At 50.1% G+C, this 24,438-nt stretch overlaps 7 protein-coding genes across 7 annotated transcripts; 3 read left to right on the top strand and 4 right to left on the bottom strand.

The window, feature by feature from the left end:
• The first annotated feature begins 527 nt into the window (after positions 1 to 527).
• On the top strand, positions 528 to 1,569 carry FOBCDRAFT_1798 (uncharacterized protein). Its single transcript, XM_031181093.3, has 2 exons — positions 528 to 923; positions 980 to 1,569. Exons 1-2 carry the CDS (start codon positions 609 to 611, stop codon positions 1,394 to 1,396), a joined length of 732 nt encoding a protein of 243 aa, XP_031041861.2. The 5' UTR covers positions 528 to 608; the 3' UTR covers positions 1,397 to 1,569.
• Positions 1,569 to 3,647, bottom strand: FOBCDRAFT_1801 (uncharacterized protein). Its single transcript, XM_031181094.3, has 3 exons — positions 3,070 to 3,647; positions 2,662 to 3,015; positions 1,569 to 2,608 (listed from the first exon to the last, which is right to left on the bottom strand). The coding sequence occupies exons 1-3, from the start codon at positions 3,406 to 3,408 to the stop codon at positions 1,742 to 1,744; spliced, it is 1,560 nt and encodes a 519-aa protein (XP_031041862.2). The 5' UTR covers positions 3,409 to 3,647; the 3' UTR covers positions 1,569 to 1,741.
• A 997-nt stretch (positions 3,648 to 4,644) lies between these two features.
• FOBCDRAFT_1787 (uncharacterized protein) lies at positions 4,645 to 6,559 on the bottom strand. Its single transcript, XM_054702706.2, has one exon. It carries the CDS (start codon positions 6,215 to 6,217, stop codon positions 4,868 to 4,870), a length of 1,350 nt encoding a protein of 449 aa, XP_054558681.1. The 5' UTR covers positions 6,218 to 6,559; the 3' UTR covers positions 4,645 to 4,867.
• A 4,810-nt stretch (positions 6,560 to 11,369) lies between these two features.
• FOBCDRAFT_1758 (uncharacterized protein) lies at positions 11,370 to 14,632 on the bottom strand. The gene is made up of 4 exons (XM_031181085.3): positions 14,412 to 14,632; positions 13,993 to 14,359; positions 11,817 to 13,936; positions 11,370 to 11,755 (listed from the first exon to the last, which is right to left on the bottom strand). The coding sequence occupies exons 1-4, from the start codon at positions 14,467 to 14,469 to the stop codon at positions 11,550 to 11,552; spliced, it is 2,751 nt and encodes a 916-aa protein (XP_031041853.2). The 5' UTR covers positions 14,470 to 14,632; the 3' UTR covers positions 11,370 to 11,549.
• A 2,020-nt stretch (positions 14,633 to 16,652) lies between these two features.
• Positions 16,653 to 18,430, bottom strand: FOBCDRAFT_1746 (Metalloenzyme, LuxS/M16 peptidase-like protein). Its single transcript, XM_031181081.3, has 4 exons — positions 18,099 to 18,430; positions 17,862 to 18,036; positions 16,956 to 17,800; positions 16,653 to 16,895 (listed from the first exon to the last, which is right to left on the bottom strand). The coding sequence occupies exons 1-4, from the start codon at positions 18,345 to 18,347 to the stop codon at positions 16,800 to 16,802; spliced, it is 1,365 nt and encodes a 454-aa protein (XP_031041849.2). The 5' UTR covers positions 18,348 to 18,430; the 3' UTR covers positions 16,653 to 16,799.
• A 148-nt stretch (positions 18,431 to 18,578) lies between these two features.
• Positions 18,579 to 21,162, top strand: FOBCDRAFT_210608 (RNA polymerase III subunit RPC82-domain-containing protein). The gene is made up of 4 exons (XM_031181079.3): positions 18,579 to 18,896; positions 18,958 to 19,020; positions 19,094 to 19,798; positions 19,850 to 21,162. The coding sequence occupies exons 1-4, from the start codon at positions 18,888 to 18,890 to the stop codon at positions 20,972 to 20,974; spliced, it is 1,902 nt and encodes a 633-aa protein (XP_031041847.2). The 5' UTR covers positions 18,579 to 18,887; the 3' UTR covers positions 20,975 to 21,162.
• Positions 21,163 to 21,663: 501 nt separating this feature from the next.
• Positions 21,664 to 23,640, top strand: FOBCDRAFT_210603 (mitochondrial carrier domain-containing protein). Its single transcript, XM_031181076.3, has 7 exons — positions 21,664 to 22,077; positions 22,172 to 22,209; positions 22,284 to 22,325; positions 22,389 to 22,636; positions 22,691 to 22,868; positions 22,922 to 23,176; positions 23,300 to 23,640. Exons 1-7 carry the CDS (start codon positions 22,014 to 22,016, stop codon positions 23,384 to 23,386), a joined length of 912 nt encoding a protein of 303 aa, XP_031041844.1. The 5' UTR covers positions 21,664 to 22,013; the 3' UTR covers positions 23,387 to 23,640.
• Positions 23,641 to 24,438: the final 798 nt, after the last annotated feature.

Genomic DNA, 24,438 nt, shown 5'->3' with positions numbered 1-24,438 from the left:
GTACTCCGTACCAGCAGCTTAGGTATAGTAGTTCCTACAAGACATGGTTAATAAGGGGCAATTCCATTGTGTTCACAAGTATCTAGCTACCTAGGTACTAGATACCTATGTAGGCCGGTTGTCGTGATACATACGCAGGTGTCACTTGAGAAACTCGCAACTGCCGTTCGTTATCACCACCAGGCTCGAGCTCGGTCGATGATCTTCATTATGGTCTGTGATGTGTCAAACCCCCAAAGGCCCAAGCTTTACCGATTAGTAGTACGCACGGCCACAATTCAACATCATTTTCCCTCTATGTACCAATATGAACTTGCGAATGTATTAGAATGACAGATCGTGCCATGGCAGATTAATATGTGAATATTGCCATTTCACACTAAAGATGGGGAAATCGTAAGTCTATAATAGTCAAACTGTAACATTGAGTTGTTAGATATGGCTGGCTGGTGGGGCAGCTGGTCAACATCACACACGTGACGCTTTTGATCAATACCTAATGCTTTTGTTCCTACCTAGCTTAACATGTTAGTACCAACCTGAAAACAGTACTTACACATTGCAAGGACAACAGTTGGAGGGCAAACACAGGTCTCTCAATTACCAATATGCTGTCTCTCGGGAGGGCTCAAACCATATATGCTCTGGGCGGCCTGTTGTTTCTCCTTAGCACGGCCGTCGCCAATGTTGAAAAGACAATATTCACAGCTCCTGCATCACTCCCTATTCCCCAACAGAAGCCTTCGCTGGGTGATCTCAGACTACCGATCCTTACACCAGACGCCCCAAGTATTCGAACTCATATCAGCCGCAGCTTTCCCTCTGAGCCAAAGGATTACGCTTCCGGCGTTGCAACATGGGTGCTTCTTGATAAACTAAACCAAGGCCAGCGGTATGAGTTTCGTGTATGTTGGGCTGCGGTCGTAAGTCAACGCGAGATTTACGTAGAGAAAGCAAGCTAATTCATGTGCGCCGCCAGCAACCAACTGGGTTTGACTTGGGTGTATACGAGCTGGACACCGTGTGGCAGACACCAGAGCTGATTCAGTCACTTGCCAGCTACTCATTTTCTCGCCAAGATCAAGAAGCTAGGCTGACAGAAGAGTCAACTCAAACTGAAGGCAGGGAGCGCGAGGCTTCCATTCTTCTGCTACAGATCAAGGCATCTGCTGACTACTTTACGGACGACGCGGCTCTTATGAAGGATCCCTCACCTGTACACGTAGATCTCATCCTCGACCCCTATCTTTATGGTATCGTCCCCCGTTCTCTAGTCCCAGCAGCTGGCTATCTTGTTCTTGTCGGCGCGGTGGCTTGGTTTGTGTCCAGATCTATCGCCTCTAAGTTACAGACAATTGCAGTCACAACCGATGGCGCAAACAAGAAACAGAATTAACGGGGTGTTGGCACCATCGGGCTCTTGACTCTAGATGCTAAAAAGGGGGCTTGGTGGAATGCGTTCTACTATCTACGTTAATCATATTGCTCGTAACTTCTCCAACTTCATGTCACTCTCCCTGGCCCTCTCAAGAGCTTCGATATCTATACTCGTTTCGACACACATCTTCATCGAAAAACACTTTCATATCGAGCATCCAAGTGTCGGATGTGACAGGAGAGCTGTAAATTTCTTCGGCTTGGGATATTCTTGCGGTCTCGTACCAAAACGATTCAGGTGGTTGATAACTCAAAAGAGTGGCATAAATACTGCGGTTGTTCCGTACAGGTTCATTGCAGTCTCTCAGTAAGCTCCTCCATACTGAGGGTGGGAACCATGAGGCACAGGAGGAGCGCCACTGTTGAATTGCGACTGGCCACCGTAAGACTGCTGGTTCCCCTGGCCTGCGTTATAGGAAGGGTTATATCCTCCGGGAGGGGCTCCAGGTGGAGGAGGAGGAAAGTTCTGATTGCCTGAGCTTGGCGGTGGTGCACTATAGCCCTGTGACTGCTGAGCATGTTGATCAGGCGGGCCGCCAAAGTGGCCGCCGTGCGCTTGAACATCAGGAAAGCCTGTACCAGAAGACGGTTGATGTGGCTGTTGTCCAGGGGGTGGAGGAAAGTATTGTTGTCCCTGTTGTGCATTTTGTCCATGCTGGGGAGGGCCTCCTGGGGGAGGAGGAGGGAACGAGTTGTTCGAAGAACCATGAGGGCTCCCACCGAAAGAAGAGTTGCCTCCGTACTGCTGGTTCGAGCCAGGCTGCTGCTGATGACTTCCATAAGGGCCATTCTGACCGGGCTGTTGCTGATGCGCGCTGTACTGCTGGCCTGGCTCAGAGTGTTGCTGACCACCATACTGCTGGTTTCCGCCAGGCTGTTGCTGATGCGAGTTGAAAGGCTGATGAGAACCTGGCTGCTGCTGCGATCCGTATGTCTGATTCTGACTAGGTTGGTGTTGAGAACCGTACTGTTGGTTCGAGCCATGCTGTTGATGCTGGTTCGGGGATGGAGAGCCATAGGAATGCACACCGGCCGCGGGGGGCGCTGAAGCGACCGGGGGAGCTGAGCCCGTAGGATTGTAGGTTGGTGCCTCGCCAGAGTACGTTCCACCACCTCCCTGCTGCTGCTGCGGCTGTTGCCCAGAACTATAGCCAAAGTTGGAGTTTTGTCCCTATCGCCTGATTAGTCTTGCGCGAACGGCGCACGCTGCTGTTGTGAACATACACTGCTGCCGTGTTTGCCGCCAAACATAGTTGCAACGCCACCCATAAGCTGCCCGGCGAGGCCTCCCTGATGATGGCTTGAGCTCTGGTTGGAATTACCATGGTAATTTTGGGGGGCAGGAGGCTTCTCCTGACTAGCCGAGTGCATAAAGCTCGACGCCAGTTGCCCAACGAGCTTTCCTGCGCCCGAGGGCTTGCTTCCTCCATTGCTGCCGCCACTACCACCATGGCTGCCGCCGAGGAACTGGTTTGCAAGACCGCCGAGATTGCCCAATGGACTGGAGCTGTGGCCACCGCTGCTGCTACCACCATGACCAGAGTTCTTTCCGCCGAGCAAAGCGTTCATAGCCATGCTCTGACAGGCTGTTAGCATAATTCAACACTATCGAGAAATGCCAAGACGACATACTCCAAGACCCCGTTCACCAGAGGGACCATCTACACCTCGGGTGCCGTCCGGCATAATTGGTTCCATGGTACCATCTGCATGGCGCACAGTTTGCGATCCATCAGGATGCGTGATGAGTTCCGAACGTTTGGGAGCGCCGTAAGGATGTTCGCCCTGGGGAGCTGGAGTATTTCCCGTTTTGGCTGGTTCAGTAGGAACCTCCCACTGCGAAACACCGGTCGACAGTTGTACATAATAATATTTCTTGCTTGTGCCATCCCATTGAGCAATCCAGCCCGCGGGCAGCGGGGGGGGAGCAAACGTGGGGCCTTCGGCCTGAGGAGAGGCAGGGCCCGTCATGTTCGAGATACGGTATAGGTAGGTAAAGATATTGTATGTAGCGGTCGAGGCGGGGAGATGTCGCAAATGGAGAGGTCGCAGATAAGGTAGGCAAAGGATGAATAAATTGTCGCGTGGTGAGGGAGAAGGAGTGGTTGAAGACGGAAGTCCGTCACTGAACGAGAAGGGCCGCAGTCATGAAGAGTGTAAAATACAAGAGGCGGGAACAAGACAAGAGACGAGGTGAGGTTTAGATGGTGTCGCCTCTAAACTAACCCTGGGTGGTGGAGGTTAATAAGGCAGGCTTGGCTTGACTGGGCTAAGCTGGAGGAGGGGCTCCAGGCTCTCTTTCGCCGCCCAAGATCGATTGATGGGAAGGGACCCTCAGCAAGGGAAGAGCCCACTTTGGGTTGTTATGCTGGGTTCCATCCATTCGAGAGGTAGGTACCTACCCAGCGGCTAGATCAGGCGTCTCCAGAAGTGAGTATCAAACTAAACCGGCTCACTAATCCCAACAACTTGGTCCAGTGTCTTCAACCAGGACACCAAATTTCGTACGGATAGTCAGGTCCACAACCTATACTATCGGGCTCTGGATAATCAATTCAGATATGTACTCCTGAACTCTCAATAGCTTCATCTCACCATCCAAAAGACTCCACTGGGCTTCTGAGGTACCAAGGTATGGACCAAGCACAGCCCCGCCAGCAGCCCAGGTTAGGCTTGGATTCCAGACAAAAACCTACCCTTAATGAGTACTGTATATTCACTGTCTGATAAGCGCCAGTCTTGGTGCTGACGAATGTCTAACGATATAGTTAACCAATCACAACCTTTCACACGAGTTCATATCATACTGTGCATGTTGCTTTTTTTGGCGTCATGCTGGATAGCATGCTTCACCTAACGTTAGTACCTACGTAGGCAACACAGCCCCTCCTCTCGCAACAACACAACACACCAGAAGTGGTCTCCAACCTCCACGATCTGCTACCAAATGATCGTTTATGTTTACGTGTCGTAGGCGGCCTCTTCCTATCCGACGAAGTCCATACAAACCCCAACACACACATTGGCCGACCCAGGTTAGGCTAGGGTAGTAAAGCATACCGTACTGTTTTATCGTCATTGCTCTCCCCACTACATAGTATTATCCGGAATCACCGTCCCACAAGTCTGAGTAGGACTACTCCGAGTACTTGACAAAGAGTGCATTGAGCTGTATGCTTTAATTATTTCCTTATCAGGTCTTTCATGCGATGAGCCATATTCTACAATTAACAATCACAGCCATGTCGAAATAAGTGTTTTGAAAGATCCATGAGTCTGATTCCTATTCCAGTTATTGTACATGAAGATAAAAACTCCCAAACCCTTCCATCCACTCTTCCAGAACGTCAAGCAAGGTATATGCTGGTCTATTTTGCTCTCCTTCCTCTTGACATTCCGAATTGCAGCTCAGCTCTAGTTCAAGATAGCCTTAGACCTGGCGACCTCGAATGGCAAGTCGGCGACCGAAACCAAAGGCCATAGCCGAGCTCTTATTGCCAGAGCAGGTTGTGCCAGCGGCCATAGATTGAACAACAGACCAGCGACCGGAAGCGCAACGCTGGTACTTGGTTCCACCAATGCAGTTCCAGGCGCCCTCATCACTGCATGCAGTACCAGCAGTCTCTTCAGAACCGGAGCCAGAGCCACCCTCACCTGCACCAGTACCAGGAGCAGTGGGGGTGGTAGGAGCAGGCTCAGGGCTACCAACACTGGTAGGAACAGGCTGACCGCCAGTTCCGGGAGCAGGTTTGGTCATGGTCAAGAGAGTGCTGGTTGCGGCGGGAGCTGAAGGAGCAGGGGCACCAGTAGCCTCAGCAGGCTGAGAGACGGTGACGAAAACACCACCAGGACTATGAGTTTGTGAGTCAGGGGCATTACCAATAGAAGAGAGAGAGGGTACATACGCTGAAGGGGCGCCGGCAGCTGGAGCTGATGGCTGAGCGGCAGGGGCTGAAGGTTGAGCAGCAGGCTGAGTTTGAGTAGGGGCAGCAGGAGCACTTGGAGCAGCACCGTTGTTGCCGCCAGCGGAGCCGTCAGCGGGAGTGCTAGGAACAGCACCGTTGTTACCATCACCGGAGCCGGAGCCGGAGCCGGAGCCACTACCAGATCCTGCCTTACCACAAGTACCCTTGGGGCCAGCAGTCTTCTGGGAGTCGTTGCTCACATCGGGACCAGGATCGGGGAATTCGAGATCGGACGACTCCTCGGTAGTGCAGCCATTTCCGACGTTAGCAACGAACATCTCAGGACGGTTGCTCATGGCATCTGCTCGCTTGCCGGAGCCACCACCAATAGTGACGGCAGCGCAATTCATGTACATCTCACGATTACCGATCTGATTGAACCACGACCAGGCGAAGATAGCCTCGCCGGATGGAGCGTCGCTGGGGACCTTGAAGTCGAAGGTGGTGGTACCAGCACCAGGACAGTTGCCGATGTATGAGTGGATGACCTTCCAAGACTTTCCTTTGTCGTAGGAGAGGGAAGCCTGGCAACTACCACCACCGTGGTTAGCACCGCCGGTGATGCTCATGTTGTAGGAACCGCCGGCTGCCCAGTCCGCGACCGAGGCACCCTCCTTAGTACCAAAGAGGGAGTGGTAGCCCTTGCAAGGGAAATTGGCGCCGCTTGCGTCGAGAGGGGCGGTCATGCTGTAGTCGACATCGCTACCAGCATTGGGGTTGGATTTTGACTTGAAGGGGGGAGGGTAAATCATCTCCATATGTGCCTGGGCTAGACCAGCCAGACCGAGGCACGCAGCGACAGACGGGAAATGCATTTTGTCGCAGTTAAAAAGGTGTGGTAGAAATGAAAGTAGCGTGCGAGGGTATCTCGAAAAGAAATTGCTGTTGACACGATTGTGTTGTTGTCGAGTGTTGCTCAGAGATTGCTTTGAGTAATCCTTGTGATGAGTCTTGCAGGATGAAAGATTTCTGAAAGGATTGAAGCGGTTTTATATCAGAGCCTGGCTTGTCCTTTGAGATTTTTCGGGCTGTTCGTTGTTCAAGTGAACTGATAATGAATGGCGAACCACGGGTGCGGGTTCTATTACAGTCGTTATTGTTCGGTGGTCGAACAGTGAATCAAAGGATTGTGGGTAATTGAACAACAACGTTGGTAAAGGAAAGAAAGTGATGAGGAACAATAAGATCCCAACACGAGCAAGGTGAAGAATATTTGTTACTGTATTGAAGAGAGAAAACAACAGTGACTGTACACCAGGAGTGACGAGCAGTGGCGGGCACAGATGGGTGAAGCGATCTTGTTTTCTCGAACAGGTCGACGGCGTCGGACGGGAGGCTCCAGGTGACACAAGGGCCGAGTTCTTGTACGTTGTTCAGTCGGTGAGTTGATGAAAGCTGTCGTTCAGAAAAAGATTCCAGTGTCCGTTACAAACAGGATGAACTGGGGTAGAAGAAGTGAAGAGGAAGTTTCTTGATTGTGAGGGAATGTATCCAGCCCGTCAAGGGAGTGTCAAGAAGAAGAAGAAGAAGAAGTGAAGAAGAAAGAAGTCAAAAAGGGACCGTCTAGAGATAGAATCCTGAGCGTTGCTGCAGATGAAAAGAAAGAAAGCGGATTTTGGAGGTTGGGGAGGACCTCTTATGTAGTACTCCGTACGATCACAACCACTTTCCTTTACCCACCAGGTCTGGCAGGTCAGAATGTTTCAGTCGTTTCGTTTCGGCTGCCTCTAAGCCAAGACACCGCACAGCACAGCACAGCATAGAGCAGAGTCAATAACCGGACGGACCCTTGACAGTAGTTGACTAACTAATCCAAACCAATGGTCTCCTGATTCCCTGTCCTGAAGCGCGGAGCGGCAAAGGTCGAGCGAATTAGTCGCTCTCGTTGTTCGTCTTTACCCCTTGCAGACTCGCAGAGCCAGGGCCTCCAACTCCACAGAGCATGAACACCCAACTACACAGCCCGGAAGTAAGTGCCATCAAGAGGCGGGAGGGTCCCTTAGGATCGACGTTATTCCCTTGACTCGCCAGGAACAATTTTCGGGGAGCGAAGCGACTGGCGGTGGAAGCGTCTCGACTGTGGGCGTCTATGTCGCATGTGTCTGGAGACCCCCTTGGGAGCCGGCGCCTAATGGCAAGCAGAGGATTCTCTTACCTAGGTACCTACCTATTCAGTAGTCACGTCATGGTACTTCTGATACCCAATACCCATAAATCATTTCCGTTTCTTTCTATCGCTATCGTAAGTTACATGGATCTCATGCCATTGTTCTCTGTGTACCTACCTGCGTTGATGTTGAAAAGAAAAGTGGTACCCCTGGACAGAGGCGCCGGGCCAAGAATTCGAAACCGATCTCTTCCCCACATGCCCTTGCTCTCGCAGGCACAGACTCTTTCATTATCATGCTCAATACTCTAATAGAAGTCTCTAACTAAGCCTCTTAAGCGTTTAGACAGATATCTACTGGACAAGGGACAAGCGACACCTGATACACGAGTTGTCGGTCTAGCCCTTTTCTTTCTTTCTCTGTTATTAAATGTCTTGCTTTCTCTATGAATACATCATGTGCTCTAATTAAACGTCTGCTTTTCATCTCGTAACACATACCTCATCTTCAACAATGGCACTCTTGCACGTGCTGCTTGCTTCGTAGATCTCTTATGCCGTGTTTGCCTGCCATGCGCCGGGCTACATGATGTGAGACCTGACGCGGCCCGTTTGTTGCTCGCCTTTGTTGCCACCCAATATTGGTCTGTTTATAGTCACGTTCCCTGTTGTTTCGTTGTTTCGATCCTTCTTTATGCCCATCTTCGCCGAAATACCCGTCTCGCCTTCGGATGGAACGAATGTCATCCTTTCAGCACATCTATGTACACTAGAGGCATACTCTGTCACGGGTGTAAGTCGTCAAATCGCAAGGATTGGTTCACCTTTCACTTTGGTTGAAGGCCCGAGTTCCGCACTTCTTTTTTGGTCAAAGGGCAAACAAGGGTCAAAGGATGAAGCAAGCCTAGGTGACGGTCTAGGGTCGCCTCAGCCAATCATATTTTAAAACCTACCCTGTCGCTTTGAAAGCCACCCGCGGCCTAGAAATGCATTGATTGGGCTGGTACCTGAGTGAAACGCGCCACCTGCAATGGCTTCAGGGGAGTCAGATCGGGCAACGATAATCCTTTCACCTGAGATGAAATTTGCCTTTCTTCTAACTGAAGCAAAAAATAAGTAACATCATGCATCTGAGATTTACGATTATCAATAGGATCAAGTTACTACTAATGACTTGCCTGTTGGGGATACTCGTGATTAATTCGTAAACAAATACACGTAACAGAACAATTTAAAACTGTCAAAGGTTCTGAACCCGAAACTTGGGTTATCGCGATTCGAGCAGGTCAAGTCAAATCTGATATGACTTCACGTGAAAATTTGTAATAGCGATGGCCCCTTTCATCTCCAATGCAATTCTAGAGAATCGGTTCCAAGGGTCCAAAACCACATATCTTTGGGTAGAGCACGTGAGACATTGTTCGAAGTGCCGGATATGCTTGGCCTGTAGGCACACAACAGCTTGGGGACACTGAATGACAAGTGAGTTCAATGTACACAACCATTTATTCATAATGCCATGTGACAGGGGGTATTGAAAAAACGAGAGCGGTGTAGCCCCCTTCGAACTGTGATTCAATATCATAAATGTTCCATTGCGTTACCTGCCCAAGGTAAATAGAGTCCAACCGTCAAGCAATTCGATGTTCTGCATCTACCCTGTATAGGTTACCAGCGGATGTTGTTGACACTGCATGCTCTTGCCAATCCAATCAATCAATCATAGGTAGTCTAAAGTACAGCAACACATCACATCACATCGTCATATGAATGTATGCGCTGTGCTTACGCAAATTGCGGGGGTTTGACTCAGAAACCCGATATTGAACCATGGCGCATCCATGATCATTCCCAGCGATTCGAGCCTTTTCTTGTCAACCAGGTAAAGCCGATTTGTTATCCCCCCGGTAAGGCAGGGTCTGTTGTTGATGATCGTCTACTGGGGGGACCCGCATTTCCAAGCCTTCAACGGCTGAATGGACAGTTAATAAACTCCATCAACGCCTTAACCGCTCTTGAGACAGGGAAGGATGGAAATGCAACGTTGCGGTCACTGGCCATAGCGTTTGGAATAATAAAGATGAACTCTAAATAGAAGGCGGAAATAAAGAGAAGGAAGCTCAAGAAAGCCTGACAGGTACACTATCAGGCTATTCATTTAATAAGCCATTTCCACATCTCGGCGAGATAGATCTAGGCCACTGTCAGGCTATGTAATTACTTCATTCTAGCATAGGTATTGCTGTAGGGTACTAACCCAAAGTAACCGAGACGTAAGTTTAGTATTCAAGGCTTAGCACTCTCAAGCCCATACAAAGTCAACTGCGAAATGTTGACGTTAAAACCATCGGCTGTCATCCGTGTTAGATCGTTCTTATTCTCTCACCCAGGTAACATTTGAGCTGACTTGACGTGTTCCTTCCCTCATTAATCTTGGTACTTACCTTACTCACATCGGCGTTGTCCGGAAATGTTCAGCCGTGTTCTTTGCCCCGTCCCCTGTTTTAACATGCCCCTGCTGTGTTTGAAAACTCGCCAGGGTGACGAATGGCGTGAGTTCCCACTAGCCCAGCCGCGCGTGTATGCATGTGAGAACTGTAATATCATGTTGATGAACTGTAAATAGCCGAGGTATTAGAAGTACTGACCTCACCCTCCACTGCCTCCTAGCTAAGGCAGGTAGGTACCTGTTCGTACCTTCCATTTCTTCCATTGGCGATAACTTGGTGCAAAACCCCAGGTTAAGTACCCTTGTATCCGTACCTCTTTTAAGATATCGACCTCCCTCCTCTCTGCCACGAGACCGCATATCGAACGTCGTCTTGGACACTGACAAGCTACGATATTGGAACCTCATGATTGTCAATGCCAATACCCACCTAGGTACCTAGTCATTCCTCATGCACTGCCATCGCATATATTGTTCAATAGCAACGGTCCTTAAGATTCAATGTAATTGAGAAGTTGTTCAACTGCTAGCATACAAAGTATCCCTCTACAATTACAGTTGTTAATGTCCAGCTTGGTGGGTAAATAAACAGTCACTATCGCACACATCTTCAAGCTGCTTGTACAGGTGAAACCAACATGGACATAGTCCTTTGTCTCATTTTATCATCTGGCTACTTGTGCTGCGTTGTAGATGGTAAGACAATGGTTGATGGGTGAATGCCTTTGCGTCGCGTCGCTTGATCTTGTCAACTCGACTGCTCGACCCCTTTCCTCACAACCAGACCACACTCTGATTCCTTAGCTGCCCCATTTGTCACTGCTATTAGCAAATACTGTCAAAGATTTGAAGGCATAAACTATTCAGCAACCACCGGAACACTCTCAATGATGGCATTGCAGTTAGCTCTGGGTTTTGCCTAAAACCGGATTTGCACCGAGTCATTCCCCTACTAAACGTCCGTTCTCACTTGGGCGATAGAAAACCACCCTTAGGCCTCACCTACCACCGCCCAGGTCGCCTCTCAGGTTTCGAGGGTTGCCAGTCCAGATGTTTGGTGTTGGTGTCCCCGCACCCAAGTTTACTAGGCTACCGGCCCAGCCTGTTCGACTACGCTTCCTCAATGCTTGTCCGCTCGGGGAAGCACTGAGAACAGAGACGGGCACTCCGACGCCCCATTTGTCCACTGTTGCCAAGGTACAACCAAACAGCATTGCCAACCCCATTGCCATCCAATCAACATGATAACAGATGGACAATATCAATGTCGTTTCATCTCTTCCACAGCTGACACCATCCACCGAGCTGCACCGTCCATTAACCCAATGATGTATTTGCTAGCCCAAGTACTTAGGCCATCCGAGGCTTAGGCCCCCTTTCATCTAAGCTTTGTAGTGCGAGGTCGCACGAAATTCCTATACTGAAACTCGTATGCAATGATTCACACACTGTTGTCTTGAAAGAGCTCAGGCTCCGAGATAAGTGCGTTAAGGTCTATCTCGGTGAGGCTGCCGCCCAGAAAGGTCATGCTAAGTGCTGCACTTTATTTTATGTGAGGGCGAAGAGGAAACCCAATGCTGAGTTTCAGATTTTATTTGGCTTCCTCTGAAGCCTCTGAAGGTCGAGGGTGGCTGGCGGCAGGCACCGCGTGGTTAGCTTGGGGCGTCTGGTGCGTTCCTTGGCCGCCATATCCCTTGCTATAGTTACTGCCACCTCGGTGCTGCCCGCTATACTGGTGGCCCTGCTGTGGACTCGTGCCAAAGTGTTGAGGCACAGGGCTACTATACCCGCCCCTCACTACACTGGCGTTAGTCGCTTGTTAATTCTCTGCGTGGCGATGGGTGTCAGTATGACTTACTTGGACCGCCTTGCTGGCCTGGGTTAAAAACAGGCTGGTTGTACTGCACGTTGGGGCTCATTCCATACATGGGCTGTCCTTGTTGTGACCCCTGATGCGCCATCATCGGCGCCGCGGGACGACCAGGGCTGGGATAGCCATTAACACCAGGGACTGGCTGAGGTCCAGAAGGGGGCATGAATTGCGGGTGTCCTCCAGGATACATCATCTGCGGGCCAGGAACCATTCCTTGAGGTCCAGGTATAAACTGCTGCGGCATCATCATCGGGCCACCCATCTGACCCTGCTGAGGAGCCATATATTGATGATTGTTAGAGAAATTGCGGAACTGATTCATCTGAGGCGTGCCAGGTCCCATGAATACTGCCTGGTTGTATGGTACTTGCGGAGAATTGTAAGCTACAGGCACGTTGCTGAGGCGGGGTGAAGCAAAAGACTGAGCCGAGTTTGAGTGCATCATGCGGTGATCGTCGTTTCCATATGGCGGATGGGGAACATGACCATGCTGAGGTGTGTGCATCTGCATGGGAGGCATATGAGGCGAGCCCCTAGGAGCCATGTTGTGCGCGCCCTGCTGGAGGTGGAATGGTAGTTGATGTTGATGTGGAATCTGAGGAACAACATGTTGAGGGTTTGGGGTAGCCAACGCAGGACCGCCAAATGGCTGGCGTTCGAAGTATTCCTTGTAAGTCAAATGCATCGTTGACTCCGGCTTCTCATTGTCTTGGAGCTGCCGCCAGGTGGGCAGTGTATCGAAGGAAGGGCGCAGGCCGGCGTTTTCGTCCCAGTTTCTCCCTTGAGGGGGTGTCAAGGTCTGGATATGAGACAGTATATAACATTTCTTGACATCAATGGCCTTTGTCTTACGGCGGATGAGCTGACCATCGGAAACGCCACTGCTTGCTGAGGAATTGACATTGTTAGCAGCAGATCGAGGACTCGAGGCTGCACTGGCGTGGCTATTGGGATTGAAGGCAGCCGCGAACGGGCTGGGCCTGAATTCGTGGCTATTCGGGTTCAGCTTTGCACCCATATGGCTAGGGTTGCCGCTGAGGCGTCGGTTATAGCCAGCTTCGACACCACTAGCTGGCCCTGTTGGAGGAGCACGGGTTTCCTGACTAGGAGTGTGTCCCTGATGGGTTGCAGGAGGTTGAGAGTATTTTTGTTGTTCAACATTGCGTAATCGCTGGGCCAGAGTGCCGGTTTGTTGTTGTGGAGGCACATGGGGACGGTTGTTTCGATACTGCTGTCCATGATAGGGCTGCTGAGCGTACTGCTGGCGAGCACCAGGATGGCGAGGTTGTCCCCCGGCTGCAGGCGTAGGCTGCGCACCGGCAGGACCACGGGCTGCTCGGGTATCACTGGGAGGAGCAGATGCACCAGCCGCAGCTGGTGCACCTTGACCAGAGGTTTTAGCCTGGGAGTCTTTTGATGGAGCAACCTTCTCCTTAGTCACGGCAGTAGCCTTGGCCTTGGCCACCTCTTCGGCATTTTTGATAGCCTTGGCCTGGATTTCTTGTTGCTTGAGGGGATCCTTGGCTATGATGGAGACTAAATCTGTAGGGACTGGGGTTGAGAGTTTGAAAGAGTTGGCAAACTTCTTTAACTCTGTCAACTTGACCTCTTTGTCCTGCTTGGCTTTGTTGCTTCTAGCCTTCTCGGCGTTCTGTCGTTGCTGGCTAGCAAATGTCTTGAATTCTTTTAACACATCGTGTTCGACTGTGGAAGTAGCACTGGGAGCAGGAGCAGCCTGACTTCCAGGAGCTGGGGCAACTTTGGCGGTATTGCTTGACTTAGTCTCGGCCGCTTTGCCATTAGCAGGCTTTGAGTCATTGATCGAGGGCTCTGTGACCTTGACTTCTGCCGGAGCTTTCTGCGCATCAGTTTTCGGCATTGATCCGTTCTTGATAGCGTCGGAGGACTGAGCTTTGGACTCTTCAGGGGCTGGCGGAGCCTGCTTCTTGGGCGGTGCTTTGATCTGGGAAGAAATGATTGCAGGGTCAATAGGGGCACCTTTGACACTAGATTGAGCCGCGGGTGCCCGCTTGGCTGGCGGAGTGTACTTGTTCTCACGCCCAGCGGACAGAGGCGGGAAGTCTTGGCGCCGAACACCGCTGTATCTGTAGGAGAACTATGGTTAGCCATACGAAGAAATGGTTGGGAAAGGGATAGTTACTTGTCCTCTTCATCACCCCCATCATCTCCGCCTACGTAGTCCATGATACGTTCCTCAGCCACGTGAGCAGTAGTGGGCGCACTGCGTTCAATTTCGCGCGCCTTCCTGTCTGCTGCAGCTATCCTCTCTCTGTATTCTGGGTGGTTCTTATCAATAGCGGTAGTGTAGAAGTTCTCATCGTAATTGGTTTTCAATCCAAAGAGCCTCTCATTCTCGGCGAACTGATCCCAATTACCGCTACCACTAGACTTCTCAAGGCCGCCATTGAAGGTATCGTTCGAATCGGGGACCCAAGGTTGAAGAACCCGCTCGTTACCGAATCGATTTTTGGAGATGGCAGTATCGGTTCGGAATGCAGCCCGGCCTCCTATAGCACCCAGGATTAGATAGTTCTTGCTCGAAAAGACTGCACAACAAACCATTTTGTTTGCCCCCAGACCCCCCACCAGCTATTCCATCCTTCTTCGGAACGGGCATATTCAGAAACGCTCCAGTCGTTATGTAAATTCTTAAAAGAGAGTCAAGTTTTACGAAGCTCGGCCACCATTCAGGTAACCAGAAAGAAGCTCAAGTGACGATGTGGGATGATTGTGGGTGTTTCGTTTGGGATCGCAGAAGGACTGGAAGCGACTTCGTGATTCTAAATAGACGCAGATGTTAGCCTTCCAAGGGCTATGAAGTCTCTCTGCTCAGACGTAAATGGCAGGGAGAAAAGAGCTCAGCAGTGTATCATTAGAGGCCACGTCCTGATACTATGACGTGACGACAGTGGATTACACGACAATCGTGGGGTTTGGGGATGCTCGATAAGGGGAAATACCAAATCGACTTGGTAGAGGGGGAGAGATGGGTATAATGCAACGACTTACTTTGCGATAACGCTTGAGGAGATCAATACAATAGTCGGGCGATACGGTGACTACCTTATGGAGCTGGGCTGAGTCTGCTGGGCCAAGGCCAAAGCTATAGTAAACTTGCCAAACGCTCACTTCTGACTCAATGCTGAGAAGGTTAGTAACTGTATGCATACATTCATACGTAGAGCCGTTTCTGATCCACTAGATAGAATTCCGGTGAGCGTTGTGTGCTTGGGAGTTAAAAATAAAAATTAAAAAAAAAAGAGAGAGAGCGAAATAGTAGGGAGGCCAAGCCGAGCAGTTGTGTGAGGAGAAGCGAAAAGGCGGCTCCAACGAAAACGCTGTCAGGAAAACGGGCGAAGAAAGTTAAAGACGAGGGGCTTCGAGTGGCTTTACCTCGCGAGGTCTCTAGAGACAGAAAAAAAAAACCCAGATACAATGATCTAGAGCGTCGTCCAGCTCGCGTGCCGTTAAAATTGCCTTGCAATGGGCAATAAGAGCATGGAGCGAATGCGGAAAAGGAGGGTTTGAGTCGTGGTTGGAAGGGAGAGTCGAGACGATGAGCGACGAGGATTTGGTGGTAGTCGAATTGGTGGTTGAGGCTTGGGGACTGAACCTTCACTCCGCGAGGTACCTACCTAAGGGGACGGCACAGTACAGGACAGAACAACACAGTAAGTGGAGGTCAGGTCACAGTGGCAGTACCTTAATGGAGGGTCAAAGGGTAGTACTTACTTAAGGTATACAGGTAAGCCGCCTCCTCTGTTGCTGTTCTGCAGGACCAGAACCCTCTCTTTTAGTTTGCTCAGGGACAGACAGCCGCGGAAAGGCTTTTTCCTCCCGGTAATGGGTCCCCTGCTTAACCTTTTACTGTCGTGAGTGTCATGTTTGGCCAGTGTCGTGTGTCTGAATGCCTGTAGGTACAGTTGACAATTCTGTGGGTCGCTCTCGAAAGCTGTGTCTTGTGAGTGGTTTCCCTAACCTAAGCTTTGACATCCATCCTACTAACAATAACGTAGGTTATTCGTTATCCATGGGTGTTTTAGTAGTACGATCCATCATGTCTTATAGGACTCATCGACTTCAACAATTGGTAACAAATCACAATATGCACAACCGCCCTCAGTTGCAATGAAATTGTGAGGCAGTCTAGACCGTACCCCAGCTCCATTTTCTTCTTTCTACCTAGCAGGTATCCAGTTGTGAATGTGCTTCAACTACGGAGTACGTATGAAAGCTTACACGCTTGTTGCTATAAAAGTGGGCGTTGCTGGGGATGCAGTGGAGATATGGTACAGTGCGCATAACCCGTATGGGTATTGAATCTTCAGCGCTTCCAGTGACATTCAGCTTCTATTGAGGTATCATCAGAAAACATGCAAAGGCCCAATGCATGCCCAAACACAAGAGGAGAGGGGCTATACTGGTGTAGGCGCAGTGTTGGTGGTACAACTTGTGTACCCACGAATGCGATGCTGACTGCAAGTTTGGGGCAGCGACTGGTTTTCAAACGTATGAGTGGCTGTAGTAACCTGACCGGTTCTGGATTCGCCGAGTTGCATACGAATGTTTTCAACTCTAGGATGTCTGGCGAGAATCCAGAGTTGAGTCTGGTGCGAAAAGAGGCTCAAGTTGCCTTCAACATTGCGGCCCTTACGGGTTGACTGGTAAGGCCATCTTTGAGCCCTCACAACTCTTTACCAAAGCGTACGTCGGCAAAAGAAACCCTGTAAGGTGCTGCCTCCGAATGCAATACAACAGATCAAACTCGATCTGTCTTCGCGAGAGATAAGCGTCACAAAGCTCATGTAACGTAAAATTGATGATGGAGAACAAAGGGGCCTAAAATGGATCAAAGGATTTCTACTACAAATATTCACAAAGAGGTCAGCCTCTCCCACATGACTTCTAAACTGTTGGTACAAGTTGTTTTCTCTCTTGGACCTCCATTTATACTCGCAGACCAATATCCTCAGCGTAGGGCAGTACGAACAGATCACCGACAGTTGAAACGGTGGCCTTACCCTCAAAGAGAGTCTTGGCAGCCTGTAAAGGGAATGATTAGTCTTATATAAACATTTGACAAGAGTCAGGGTAAGTTCTTACAGTTTTAATGGTTTCAGCGGAGACACCATCGATAGCCTTGGCAATGGTAGCAGAGTCGTAGGGCTTGCCGCTATTGACGATACCAGAGCCAGCGAGGGCGATACTGGGTTGCCGGAGCTGGTTCTGGTTCAGAAGGTTGAACTTAGCGTTGGCAACGGCCTTCTTGACATCCTCCTGGCTCGCTTGGCCATCTGCTATGCTCTTGAGCACCTTGACAGTCTCCTCAGCACCCTTGCGGACAGAGGCAGCGGGACCACTGAGCTGAACAGCAAGGAGACCAGCATCGGAGTAGGTTAGGTTGGAGGTGTTGACAGTAAGACCGGAGGTGCCAGCAGTGGCCTTGGCCAGCAGGCTAAAGCCAGGAGCCCACTTGATGGTGGACTGGCCACCGAGGAGAGCAGCCAGCACAGCGTGCTCAGGCTTGGTGGAGTCGTAGCCGGAGCCCGGGAAAGCAATGACAATAGAGTTGCCAGCACTGGAGCTTGTTCGCTGCTCACCACCAAAGTACTTGGTGGCGTCCGTCTTGAGAGTTTGGCCACTTCGAGGGGTAGAAGGCACGTCCTTGAAGAACTGGCCAACCCACTTGGAGAGAGAATCGGGGGAGGCACCGTCGGCAATGAGAGCAATGTTGGGCTTAGCGTAAGCAACGTCGGCGTAGCTGGCAATGTACTCCTCGTTCAAGTACTTCTGGTAAGGAGTTGAGGAGCTGGGGAGGAGGGAGGAGCCGAGACCAGTGTGGAAAGCGATAGCGTGGGCGTTGTCGAGAGCAGTGGCGGCGACGTCGGCGTTGAGGGCAGCCTGCTTGGCGTGGAGAACACGCTCAACATCCTCGTGGAACTCGTGAGCTAGCAATCCTCATTAATATGGCTCAAATGTATATGTAGTGTACGGTTGAATGTTACTCACTGGTATACTTGGTCAGGGAGATGACCTCAGCGAGGAGCTCGGTGAAGTAAGGCAGATCCTCGCGGAGAAAGCTAGCTTCGACAACAACAGCCTCCCTGGAGTGAGAGGAAGCCAATTGGCCACCAAGAAGCTCAGACTCGCGAGTAATGCGAAGACCAGATCGTCGCTGGGTGTTCTACATAGAGCCAGCAAATTAGCTCAAGTCGTTTATTTCCACTCGATGCTCTCGTCTCTCACCTTGAACGCAAATTCGGCAAGGCCAACAGAAAGGCCAGGAAGAGGCTGGTAGCGAGTACCGGCCTTGGCCACAACAGCGAGCTTAGTAGTAGGACCGTGAGCATCCCGCGAGGCAACCTTGAGGCCAGTCACATCCGAGGTCTCGTATGATCCGGTCGAAGCAGCGGCGGCGTAGGTTCGTCGCTGGACGCGGCAGGCCTGGCGGGCAGCCTGCTGCGCAGTTCGCGCAAGGGACGATCTCGAGATCATATTCGCGGGTGATGGCGTAGGCAATTGGCGATCCTTCGGCCGTCTAGGTGAAGCAATTGATCTCCAAGAGAAGTGCCTCGTCGAAAAGGTCCCGTCTAATTTTCGGGCTACGGGGACGAGAGAAAATGTCACGTGATTGGCTCCGGTCAGCCAGATTTCCATCCGCGGCATTGGCTCATCAGTGTGACTTCAGCGACATTTGAACTGGCTTTGGCGCTAGGGAAAGAATGAGTAGCATTGAAGTTTTGAACCCCACCTATTGGCCTACCAGCTGCTGACTTACATCAGAGTTGCAGGCAAAAATTAACTTAACGATCCATTAGCATTTGCGCTGGAAAAAAAAAAACCATCCCAGCCTTCTTGCTCTCTTGTTTTCTTTTCCACCCTTTGACCTTACAGCTAGCATTACTGATAACGAGACTCTCGATCTATTCTTTCCCAGGCCCTCGGTTCTTCTTTTATGGTTTTTGTCAATCAATGACGTTCCGGTAGCAAGTGTGGAAGCTCTAGAGATAGTGAGAGGATCTCTAGGAGCAAGCAATGCTCGTTGTGAGTCGAAGCAGCTCGACAACCATTTATGACATACCAGCTGACAGCCCTTTCACGGCAGACAAAACACGCCGCTGAGCTTTGTGCTCTCCTAGTTAATGATCTCCATGGCGAACTTCCTTCGGTACGTAATGTTTTATGTTATAGTTGTTTGGATACAAGCGAGGTTGTGGGGCTGACTTGCTCGTCGCAAACAGCGAATCTTGAATGCACTACTCACCAAAGGCCGGTCGACCATTGCGCAACTGGCCCAACACACGTCTCTCACGCCGCGATACTTACGAAATGGCATCGCTGTTCTGATACAGCAAAACCTTCTTTACCACCACACAGACGCTAATACCGACATCACGTACTACCAAGCCGATGCTGATGCCTGTTATAACCTTGTACGATCAGGGAAGATTCTAAATGTGATTGAGAATCAATATGGCATCGCGGAGCGGGAACTCGCCCAGACTCTGATGCAACTGGGCCATGCCCGAATCGCGGATCTTTCTCAGGCTTTCGGGTCGAGGGCGCCCAAGCTCAATGGACATACCAACGGTGAACATAAAACCCACGATGGCCTCATCGAATCAGAAAGTCACCTGAACTCTGTCCTTGTTCGCCTGATTCGAGCAGAAATCGTCGAGACTGTTCGGCCCGAAAGCTTCCGGAACCCTAGGGATGTCTATCGTGAGATCGAAGACGAAGTCACCAAACCTCGACCAGGCGAAAAGGTCACCAAAGGAAAGATCGAGGCTCAGCGCGAGGTCATCGAACGCTCTAGAACATATAGAGACCAGTCAAAGACTTTGAAGCGTCAGCTTGACATGAGCGGAGGTCCCAAGCCAAAGAGACGGAAACTTGTTAATGGAGCAACGCAAAATGGTCATGGATACGATGCTCCAAAACTGAACGTAAGAACGTCCAATGATTTACGAATTGATTTCACGACTGACATTCAACAGCCCAATGTGGTGGTCAAGATAAACTACGAAAGATGCTTGGTTGAGCTGCGGAACCAGAGACTTGCAGAACTCGCAACAGAAATGCTTGGGGAAGTCACTGGTGAAGTTTACCGCACAGTGCTCGATCTTTTAACTTCAGATTCTCCAAGGTGCCAGTCTGACCCTCTACTCGATGAAGTGACTCCTGGACAACAACCAACTGTGACAACTATCGACATATTTGAGCACCTGGACGAAAATATCAACGTACAAAATGGGATCGGCAAAACTCCAAGAGATAAAATTGACTCACAGAGTGCTGAAAGGATAAGGGAGACAGCGCCGGAGTCAGATGACGATTCTGACGATTCAGATGCCGGTCCTCCCGGTCGAAGAAAGACGTTTGACGTTGACGATGAAGATGATGAATGGGCTGACGACAACCATGATGGTACAGCTAATGGGGAACAAGAAAACAAAGTAAGATTTGAAGATGCTACGAATGGAAACGATACTCGAATCTCCCAGATGCGCCGTCATCTTCTTCTCCTCGCAGAAAGCAAGTATCCGTTCATCCGTCACTGTGGGATGTACGGCCGCGGGCAATGGACAGTGGATTTTAGTCGCCTTGTAGGCAAGCTGCGGGAAATCGAACTGGACGCTATTATTGAACAATCCCACGGCCGCCATGGTCTACGCTTGACCCGCATTCTCCGAGAAAAGGGCAAGCTTGACGAGAAGATGCTTCCAGCCGCCGCACTCATGAAGAAGGGTGACGTACAAGGCAAAATGCTTGCGATGCAGATGGCAGGTATAGTGGATGTTCAAGAAGTGCCTAAGGATAGCAGTCGACTTGCCAATCGAACGCTCTTCTTCTGGTACTTTGACAAAGAGCGAACCCAAACGCAGGCACTGGATGACATTTACAAGGCTATGCTCCGGTGCCTTCAAACCTTAGAGGTGGAGCGCCACAAGGAACGAAATATTCTTTCGTTTGTTGAGAGGAAGGACGTGCAAGGCAAAGAAGAGGAGGTCATGACCGCAGAGCATTACAACAAGTACAACAGGCATCTGGGAGTGCAGGACAAGCTTCTCGGTCAAGTCATGAGGTTAGATGAGTTGGTATCTGTGCTTCGTGATTATTGAGGAGTAGAAAGGGGACACCAAAGCATATATGTATTCCTCCCAGCTCAAACCTCGTTTGGAATTGGCGGTTGGCGTGGGTACTGGGTACTAGCGTTGGGTAGGAGTTTGGCCTTGCATCATCTCTGCATCCATATTTTAAACAACAACCCGCGAAAAGAACACATTAAATTGCCTTTTTTTTTTTTTTACATGCTCCTCGCCTTTGCTTTGTAGCTTCTTGATCTTTTGATTTGTTGTTGGTGAAGGTAGGACTTGGTGTTGTAGGTGTGATGGCCATCAGCAAGCATGCGTGTCCATATGGCCAGACAGATATCGTTTACCTGCAAAGACTGGCCTATCTACCTAGTACTGTGTATTTTGCTCACAGGGAAACTTCATTTTAGTTCTTGTACTCTAAGAAGCCCTGTACTTCAAGTCCTAAATCACTTTGCCTTGGTAGCTTCTTTCGTTATTTCGAGACTGTGACTTTGAGGCTCGAATGTTGAGCTCTCGGCCCCCGGGAATAATGGTATCCGGCTATCATGGCGTTGCTTCCGCGATGAGTTTGAACCTCGTCAAGTGTTCCTGGTTCATCATATCAAGACGGTTATAGAGGGAATTATCGCGGCTATAGGGTACCGTGATTACTTGTCAGTGGCTTGTATAAACTGTGGCTCGTGCTTGGCCAGGGGTTGTTGAGGGTCGAGATTCAAGAGTGGAGCCTCTCTCAACACACCAGAGAAAAAAAAATCATATGGAATCCGTAGACGGATAGCTAAAAGCTCCACGATTCTCCGACGTCGGTACATACAAGCACAAATACGCCAGGGTGATTTAGCAGGGGTTAAGAACAAGGCCAGGGGATTCCTAGGAACTGAAAAGAGATAAGTGCATTGGGTGACAGGAAAAATTTCCCAAGCAGCCAGCTCTTGAGTCTTATACCCGAACTCTTGCTCTCGCGACAAGCTCACGATTCTGTTTTTTTAAACTTCGTGAAACTCCTGGGAACTACTGTCAAAGCAGTATCTTGACCTGATTTGTATTACTCTATCTCATCAAGATGTCTCCTCCCGTCGCTGCTGGTCGCGAGAAGGAGTCCGGCCTGGCTCGTGTCCTCGGCTCCGGTACGTTTCACTCCAATTGAGAAGGCGACTATGCTATTGCTTTACGATTTCCTGCAATCGATATCTCTAGTTCGAGCTGACAACATCTTGACAGGTTCCGCTGGTATTGCTGAGCTGGCCGTCTTCCATCCTGTACGGAACCCCACCTCTTTTGAGCACAACCAGTTGCGACAAATCTTGGAGTTGTTCACTAACCCCTCCACAAGGTCGACACCATTGCGAAGCGGTTGATGAGCAACCAGACTCGTGTAAGCAACCTACCTCTCTTGATGCATGCCATTGGACAAGATATTGACAGTTTGTGCTTGTAGATATCCAGCGCCAGCGAGTTGAACAAGGTTATCTTCAAGGACAAGGCCACCGCTCCCCTCGGACGAAAATTCGTTTCTCTCTTCCCTGGGCTGGGATACGCCGCCGGTTACAAGGTCCTCCAGCGTGTGTACAAGTATGGTGGCCAGCCTGTTGCCCGTGATTACCTCTCCAAGCACTATGGAGCAGACTTTGAGAACGCCTTCGGCAAGAAGACTGGAAAAGCCATCATGCACTCTACTGCTGGAAGGTAGGATATGAAGACCTTTGTTTCTCGAGAAGCTTGAACTAATGCGCCCCACAGTCTGATCGGTATTGGTGAGATTGTTCTCCTACCTCTTGATGTCCTCAAGATCAAGCGTCAGACAAACCCCGAGGCTTTCCGTGGCCGTGGCGTCCTCAAGATCGTTGCCGATGAGGGTTTCGGCCTGTACCGTGGTTGGGGCTGGACTGCTGCTCGTAACGCCCCTGGATCTTTCGCTGTATGTGTGACATTCTGCTCCTTGAGTTGCTTTGGAAGACTAACTTGGCGTAGCTGTTCGGTGGATCTGCTTTTGCCAAGGAGTACATTTTCCATCTTGAGGATTACAATAAGGCCAGCTGGTTCCAGAACTTTATTGCTTCTATTGCTGGCGCTTCCGCTTCTCTCGTTGTCTCTGCTCCCCTTGACGTTATCAAGACCCGTATCCAGAACCGAAACTTCGACAACCCTGAGAGTGGCTTCCGAATTCTCTCCAACATGGCCAAGAACGAGGGTCCTGGAGCTTTCTTCAAGGGACTTGTCCCTAAGGTACGTTCACCAGCATAGAAAGTGATGGCCGTCTTTCTGCGGCCCGCCAGCTCCCGATCAACTCCCGATCAACTCCCGTCCCCACTCTAGAACTTCTAGACGCTAACTTATCCCGCCCTGCAGCTGCTCATGACTGGTCCCAAGTTGGTCTTCTCTTTCTGGCTTGCCCAGACTTTGATTCCTGCCTTCGACACTGCTTTCAAGAAGTAGAGATGAGATTATGGAATATTTGAATTCATGTTAAAGATAAATATACGAATCTAGATAGGTACCATCTGGACGGCGATGACGAAGAAGGCTTAAATGGGAGTTTAGACGGATCAGGTTATTTTGGGTTTGCTACGATAGACACGCCGCTGCACCGATATGAGAGGATCGGCTTCGCTTGGAAGCCAGGTAATCTGTTAGTGAAGCAGTCGAGAGGCACTCAACTCTGTATAAATAAAGCGATTTGATTTGATACATGTCATCTGTTCTAATGAGGTACCTATGTGAGACAAGAAAATTTAAGGCCAAGCTTGATCCTAGGCGACAAAAATATCTAGGTAAGCCAGCCTGAGCTTGAGGTATTCTTGAATGATTTCGTCTGGGCACCCTCTTGTAAAGTCTGAAGTTTTCTTTGGGACTTGGAGGATACCTTATTGAAAGGCGTGATGTGATGGTGCTGGAATTGCTCACCCTCACCGTCACCTACCAGGGCATCAGAGCGATAGGCACAGTTGCATTGTTTAGATTTGCTCGATACAGCCGCGAGCAAGGTCATGATCCCTGTTGAATTCCACAATGATGTATTTCATAGGCCCCTCTTCACAAGGCGGTCCAAAGGCCCTCAATTCGTGGTGTCATCTGCTCTGTTGTGAGCTCGTGATTTGCCAATGTCAACCGGGGGTACGGTACAACGACAGCCTAACGTCGAGTTAATTGTCAGTGCGGGAGGTTGCTCGGCAACCAACCGGGCCCGAAACAAAAAATAAACCAGGTTGCGGTTACCGCAACGGACAGCCAAAGATTGAGTTATAGCTTCTCCCAGCGCCATCTGAATTAAACAATGCAACCAACTTTGATGCTCTAACTTCATTTCCTCCGATTCCACCACCCTCTTGTATCTAATACCTTCTTGGATTGTTTGTTATACTACCTGCTTTCCTGCTTGTTAGTTGCAACGAATATATTCAGAACATACACCGCATTCCTCAATCCCCACCGACTTTGTTTGCGCTCTTGTAAATAGCGTGGCTGCGGTGCCGTCCGCATTCTTGCCA

This window comes from Fusarium oxysporum, chromosome I (genome assembly GCF_013085055.1).
Source record: "Fusarium oxysporum Fo47 chromosome I, complete sequence".
NCBI lineage: Eukaryota > Fungi > Ascomycota > Sordariomycetes > Hypocreales > Nectriaceae > Fusarium > Fusarium oxysporum.
The sequence above is the reverse complement of the archived record's forward strand: the minus strand, read 5'-3'. Positions and strand labels throughout refer to the sequence as shown.

Excerpts from the sequence above, each read along its gene's own strand:
- FOBCDRAFT_1798 (XM_031181093.3), top strand. The coding sequence starts at position 609 with ATGCTGTCTCTCGGGAGGGCTCAAACCATATATGCTCTGGGCGGCCTG. Across the intron at positions 924-979 it reads GTGTATGTTGGGCTGCGGTC|CAACCAACTGGGTTTGACTT; the intron begins GTAAGTCAACGC and ends GTGCGCCGCCAG.
- FOBCDRAFT_1801 (XM_031181094.3), bottom strand. The coding sequence starts at position 3,408 with ATGACGGGCCCTGCCTCTCCTCAGGCCGAAGGCCCCACGTTTGCTCCC. Across the intron at positions 3,016-3,069 it reads CTGGTGAACGGGGTCTTGGA|AGCATGGCTATGAACGCTTT; the intron begins GTATGTCGTCTT and ends ACAGCCTGTCAG. Across the intron at positions 2,609-2,661 it reads GCGGCAAACACGGCAGCAGT|GGACAAAACTCCAACTTTGG; the intron begins GTATGTTCACAA and ends ATCAGGCGATAG.
- FOBCDRAFT_1787 (XM_054702706.2), bottom strand. The coding sequence starts at position 6,217 with ATGCATTTCCCGTCTGTCGCTGCGTGCCTCGGTCTGGCTGGTCTAGCC.
- FOBCDRAFT_1758 (XM_031181085.3), bottom strand. The coding sequence starts at position 14,469 with ATGCCCGTTCCGAAGAAGGATGGAATAGCTGGTGGGGGGTCTGGGGGC. Across the intron at positions 13,937-13,992 it reads GGGGGTGATGAAGAGGACAA|ATACAGCGGTGTTCGGCGCC; the intron begins GTAACTATCCCT and ends GTTCTCCTACAG. Across the intron at positions 11,756-11,816 it reads AGGCCAGCAAGGCGGTCCAA|TGAGGGGCGGGTATAGTAGC; the intron begins GTAAGTCATACT and ends ACGCCAGTGTAG.
- FOBCDRAFT_1746 (XM_031181081.3), bottom strand. The coding sequence starts at position 18,347 with ATGATCTCGAGATCGTCCCTTGCGCGAACTGCGCAGCAGGCTGCCCGC. Across the intron at positions 18,037-18,098 it reads TTGCCGAATTTGCGTTCAAG|AACACCCAGCGACGATCTGG; the intron begins GTGAGAGACGAG and ends GGCTCTATGTAG. Across the intron at positions 17,801-17,861 it reads CTCCCTGACCAAGTATACCA|CTCACGAGTTCCACGAGGAT; the intron begins GTGAGTAACATT and ends GAGGATTGCTAG.
- FOBCDRAFT_210608 (XM_031181079.3), top strand. Across the intron at positions 19,021-19,093 it reads TCCATGGCGAACTTCCTTCG|CGAATCTTGAATGCACTACT; the intron begins GTACGTAATGTT and ends CGTCGCAAACAG. Across the intron at positions 19,799-19,849 it reads ACGATGCTCCAAAACTGAAC|CCCAATGTGGTGGTCAAGAT; the intron begins GTAAGAACGTCC and ends GACATTCAACAG.
- FOBCDRAFT_210603 (XM_031181076.3), top strand. The coding sequence starts at position 22,014 with ATGTCTCCTCCCGTCGCTGCTGGTCGCGAGAAGGAGTCCGGCCTGGCT. Across the intron at positions 22,637-22,690 it reads ATGCACTCTACTGCTGGAAG|TCTGATCGGTATTGGTGAGA; the intron begins GTAGGATATGAA and ends TGCGCCCCACAG. Across the intron at positions 22,869-22,921 it reads ACGCCCCTGGATCTTTCGCT|CTGTTCGGTGGATCTGCTTT; the intron begins GTATGTGTGACA and ends AACTTGGCGTAG.